The sequence below is a fragment of the Crocuta crocuta genome, unplaced genomic scaffold (assembly GCF_008692635.1).
Source record: "Crocuta crocuta isolate KB4526 unplaced genomic scaffold, BGI_CrCroc_1.0 scaffold129, whole genome shotgun sequence".
In the NCBI taxonomy this organism is placed as follows: Eukaryota; Metazoa; Chordata; class Mammalia; order Carnivora; family Hyaenidae; genus Crocuta; species Crocuta crocuta.
In genome coordinates, this window is record NW_027551571.1 from 6,526,829 (window position 1) to 6,532,498 (window position 5,670).

Here is a 5,670-nt window from a genome sequence, read left to right on the forward strand (position 1 = left end):
AAGATAAGGACACTGCCGATCAGCACAGGGGTGTCCTTGGAACCGGTGCATCTGAATCGGGAAGGTCGCAGAGACAAAGAATGGGATTCGTAGCAAAGGCAGCACGTCCTGGAGAGGATTAATTCTGAGGGAAGGGAAGTGGTGAAGGAGTGGAGATATTTGACACTTCTCTCCTCCTGTTTCTGTTTGTGCGTGTTGCCGTGGTTCTTTCTGGTCAGTGACTGGGTAAAAGAAGCCTGGAAGCCATGTCCGAGTTTTGGTTAATTTCCGCCCCTGGCGATAAGGAAAATTTACAAGCTCTGGAGAGGATGAACGCGGTAACCTCCAAGTCCAACCTGTCTTATAACACCAAATTCTCGATTCCTGACTTCAAGGTAAAATTCCTGGGGAAGACGAAGGAGATGATGGTTTGGGGCGGGTGGGTGTCTCCTGGGAAGCCAAGGGGGACACATGAGAGCAAACAGGATAAGCCTGGGGGTGAGAATGCACAGGGCAAGTCAGTGGTCTGGATGCGACTTCATGCCACAGCCCGGAGTTCACTGTGGTTCCTGTGGACTTACAAACACAGGGCAGAACGAACAGGGAGAGGGTGGCAGGGGACAGTGTTTTCCACACCTGGGCTTGTGTGAGTTGTTCTAGGATTCTTCCTGTTCTGTCTTCGACATCTAAGAGGCCCCACAGTACAGTGGAAATGTACAGGCTTGGAGAGCTTCAGCCTTGATTGTGCTCTTGCACTGGGAGCAGGACGGGAGAGTCAGGATCCTCGTGGTTCTGATGGAGAGGCAGGGAGGGAATTTAATAACCGGGCAGAAAGACAGGGGGCAGGAAAGTCAAAGGGTTCTTGCAGAGGAGAACAGAGTTAGAACCGGGTATGAAACAGGAGCAAGGTCTGCAAATCTTTGTACGCGGGGTTCGAACTCACAAACTGTGAGATCATGACCTGAGCCGAAGTCAGACCCTTAGGAAGCCGCAGTCCTTCCTAAGATTGTAAGTTTGCAAAGGGAAGAAGCTTGAGGCATTTTTCAGTCACAGCTGTGCAAATGCACTGCGGGTGCTGGAGGGATGGCCCCCACTGCCCAGAGGTGGCCCTTCTAGAAAACTGCCGTATCCTCTTCTTTCAAACCTCATTATGCTGGTCTTCCAAAAGAGCTGCACCATCAGCTATCCTAGTTATTGGTGATGCGAGTATATTTGCTTGTGTTTATCGAGCCGTGTGTTGGGGGCCAGGCACTTTAAACGCATCGTGTGGAATTTTCACAAGTCCAGTGTTCTAGATCAGGAAAGGCGGGGAAAGGAGACCAGGGCTGTACATCTGATTAAGTGGCACCATTGGTTTCTGAATCCGTATGTTGCTGCCACTGTTTGCCTGGCGACCGACCGATGCTGCGAAGGTTGGGGAATTCAGCATCCACTCAGTGGCTGACTCTTTGAAAGGCAAATGTGTTAGACTGGAGGGAACAAAGATAAGAGACAGGATCTCTGCCAAACATTGCTTAACATCAAGTTGCTTGAAGAGAAGCAAACTGTACTTACTAGAGATATCTGGGCTTCATCATATCCTAACTGCCTTTCTTAAGGTATTTCTTAAAGTATTTTTTAATCTATTTATTTAAAAAAACTTTTTTTACATTTATTTATTTTTGAGAGACAGAGAGGGACAGAGCACAAGTGGGGGAGGGACAGAGAGAGAAGGAGACACAGAATCCGAAGCAGGCTCCAGGCTCTGAGCCCCGACACGGGGCTCGAACACACAAACCATGAGATCATGTCCTGAGCCGAAGTCGGACGCTTAACTGACTGAGCCACCCAGGCGCCTCAGTATTTTTATTTTTTATGAAGGTATAGTTGACACACGGTGTTAATCTTAATTACTTTTTAATGTCTGATGAGTGACTGGTAACTGGAAAACAAAGTCTCCTCTTCTGACTCTGGGAAGAGAGCTTTAAATACAGTTTTGGGCTCTGTGATAATTTTCCCGTTAAGAAACAGATCATTATAAGCTGACAAGAAAAAGACTTGCAGGAGTGATGAGGTGGGGGGGGCGGGGAGCTGCCCCCCACCTCACCCCTGCAAGATCATTGTTAATAATGGCAAAGAACAACAGAGACCAGGATTGGCTGGAGATCTTGGAGAAGAAAAGCTTTTAGAAATGGTGACTTCTTGGGGCACCTGGGTGGCTCAGTCGGTTAAGCGCCTGACTCTTGATTTCAGCTCAGGTCGGGATCTCGTGGTCATGAGATCGAGCCCCATGTTGGGATCTGCGCTGACAGCACAGAGCCTGCTTGGGATTCTCTCTCTCTCTCTCTCTCTCTCTCTCTCTCTCCCCCCCCCTCCCTCCCTCCTTCCCTCTCTCTCTCTGCCTCTCCCCCGCTCACATGTGTGCATTTTTTTCTCTCTCTCTTCAAAATAAATAAATAAAAACTTTAAAAAAAAGAAATGGTAACTTTCATTAAAAAAAAAAAAAGAAACGGTAACTTCTTTCACTTGCTTTCTGGTACATTTCCTCCTCAGCGATGGGGATTGATCATGTGACCAGCAGACCACCATGTTAAGACAATGAGCTGGGCTCCCACAATGATCCAGAAGCTGCTCCTTCCTATGGCAGAGATGTAACAGTTCATCTTGTTGGCAAAAATTCAACAATTAGGAAACCGTTAAAATTTAAAAATAGAAAATAGTTAAAATTTAGAATTTAAAAATTAGAAAATATCCCCAGTCCACTGATTCTCTTAAGAGCTCTTCCCAGTTTCCAGTTTGGCCGTTGACCAAGAATAACTGAGGCAAGATGGAAGTTACGGAAGCCCTGTTGTTGAAAGTGACCTACACTCTCCCTTCCACAAAGCACGAGCCTCTAACTTCTTTGCAACCTTTCTAGGTGGGGACCTTGGACTCCCTCGTTGGCCTCTCTGATGAGCTGGGGAAACTCGATACCTTTGCTGAAAGGTAAACAATTTCTTATTTACTGCATACAAGGGAGAATTTGATGTTGTTGTCAAAGGACACAGTCCTCTTGTTTTGGCTGAACCCATACTTGTCCAAACCCGATCCTAGAAGTCACATTAAGAACTAGTGTTGGGGCGCCCGGGGGGCTCCGTCGGTGAAGCATCTGACTTGATTTCGGCCCAGGTCACGATCTGACGGTCTGTGAGCTGAAGACCCGCGATGGGCTCTGTGCCGGCAGCGCGGAGCCTGCTTGGGATTCTGTCTCCCATTCTCTCTGCCCCTCCCCTACTTGTTGTCTTTCTCTCTCAAAATAAATAAAAATAAACTTAAAAAAAAGAGGCAGAGTGGTTCTGCATGAAGGTACCAGGTCAACAGCAACACTTGGGGGCCCTTGAATCATTGTGGGGTTTTTTTCCCCTTGGAGGCAGCATTTTTGGGGGGGCTGCCTTCAAAATGAAGAGGCTTATGCCATAAAGTGCTTTATTTATTTATTTTAATGTTTGTTTGTTTTTGAGAGCTAGAGAGGCAGAGTGTGAGCAGGGGAGGGGCAAAGAAAGAGAGAGACCCAGAATCCCAAGCAGGCTCCAGGCTCTGAGCTGTCAGCACAGAGCCCGATGCGGGGCTTGAACTCACAAACTGTGAGATCATGACCTGAGTCGAAGTCGGATGCTTAACCAGTTGAGCCACCCAGGCGCCCCGGTGCTGAAGCATTTAGAAAACTAATTGATGCGGTTTCCCCCAAGGTTTTTACGTTTTAAAGTTTTTTGTTTGGTTTTGTTTTTGTGTTAATACTTGCACCAAGTAAAAGATTCAAAGTACAGAAGAAAGGCTACTCCAGTGACATAAAGTTTTCCTCTCATCTGGATTCCTCTTTCCTGTTTCCCTCGTTTCCTTCTTTTGAGGCAACATTATTATAATTTCTAGGAGCACCTCCTGGAGACAGCCTGTACATGTACAAATAGATTCTGAAGAACAGTTTTACACAAATGATAGAATATATCCTGCACCTTGCTTTTCTCACTTAATCACATATCTTAGAGATAGCTTTTTTTTTTTTTTTTAGACAGAGAGAGTGCAAGTTCAGGAGGGTCAGAGAGAGAGAGGGAGACACAGAATCCGAAGCAGGCTCCAGGCTCCGAGTTGTCAGCACAGGGCCCCATGCGGAGCTTGAACTCATGGACCGTGAGATCATGACCTGAGCTGTAGCCGGACGCTTAACTGGCTGAGCCCCCCAGGTGCCCCACTTAGAGACAATTTCAGGTCACTCCTTAGCTTGGTTTTTCTACTAGCTGTATTAGCATGAATGGACGTGCCCTAATTTACTACATTTCCCTATTGATGGACATTTAAGTTTTCTGGTCTTTTGCTACAAGAAACAGTGCTGTCCTGATTAGCCTTTCCTCTCCTTCACGGTGCACCTGTGGGAGCGGATTGCAATGAGTTGAAATGCCGGGTCAAAGAGTATGTGCATGTAACGTTGTACAGACAAGCCCCCATCCCCTCTCCAAGGAACCGTTCCTCTCCACACTCCCACCGAAAGTATGTAAGGATATTTTAAAGTCTTCATGTATTTATTTATTTTTTAATTGTTGCAAACCTGGTACGTAATCATTAGAGAATACATATGGATCACAGAAAAGCGTGAAAACGGAAATACACTTTCCCAGGAATTATGCCATTCAGAGAAAACCACTGTGATGTTATATCGTATTTGCAGTAGATACGTCCAGTTTTTTCTACCCACGTTATTTATGCATGTGTGTTATCTATGTATGCATATATGCATGCATATATTAATAACAGTGACATCATGTTATATATGTTTGTAACTTGCTTTTCTCTTTGTATCTTATACTTTGTTTTTGTTTTTTAAATTTTTTTTAATCTTTATTTTTGAGAGAGAGACAGTGTGAGTGGGGGAGGGACAGAGAGACACACACAGACACACAGAATCCGAAGCAGGCTCCAGGCTCCGAGCCGTCAGCCTGGAGCCTGATGCAAGGCTCGAACTCACAAACCATGAGACTATGGCCTGAACTGAAGTCGGACGCTTAACCGACTGAGCCAGCCAGGCGCCCCATTCATGTCTTATACTTTGGATCCCATCTTAACTCTTCCACTGTAGTGTTAGCCCATTGAGATATACAGAATTTGTATATTTGGGTGTTTTAAAATAATAATAATCCTACTTTTGGTGAAACTGAAAACCTATTGCTTAACAAATGTTCTCATCTGATCGAAAAAGAACGCAGGGGCGCCTGGGGGCTCAGTCGCTTGAGCGAACAACTCTTGATTTCGGCTCAGGTGATAATCCCAGGGTCGTGGGTTCGAGCCCATGTGTGGCTCTGTGCTGAGCGTGGAGTCTGCTTAAGATCTCTCTCTCCCCCTCTGCTCCAGCTTGCACATTCTCTCGCTCTCTGAAAAAAAAAAAAAAAAAAAGGAAGAAAGGAAAAAGAATGCAGTTGGAGGCGATGAGGAGAACAGTCCGCGAGGGCCAGGTCATGACCAGGACACAGACCCAGAGCCCCCGCTGGATCTTACCACCTCCACAGAGGGTTTCAGACTCCCAGGGCCTGTGGACATTGCCGTTTTTTCTTTTCAGTGCAGTGGTGATGTGACATGTCACTGCTTTTTTTACACGTTTAAAAAAATTTTTTTTAATGTTTTATTTTTTAATTTAAAACATTTTTTAAAAATGTTTTTATTTGTTTCTGAGAGAGAGAGAGA

General features: G+C 45.7%; 1 protein-coding gene across 4 annotated transcripts in view; it reads left to right on the forward strand.

Moving 5' to 3' along the window:
* The first annotated feature begins 242 nt into the window (after nt 1-242).
* Nucleotides 243-5,670, forward strand: part of ATP6V1C2 (ATPase H+ transporting V1 subunit C2) — a 51,819-nt gene continuing 46,391 nt past the window's right edge. For all 4 annotated transcript variants that reach the window (XM_077751071.1, XM_077751069.1, XM_077751072.1 and 1 more), the window contains exons 1-2: nt 243-374; nt 2,876-2,943. In XM_077751071.1, the coding sequence (XP_077607197.1) occupies nt 246-374; nt 2,876-2,943 (197 nt within the window). In that variant the 5' untranslated portion in view covers nt 243-245. The remainder of the gene's footprint in view (nt 375-2,875; nt 2,944-5,670) is intronic.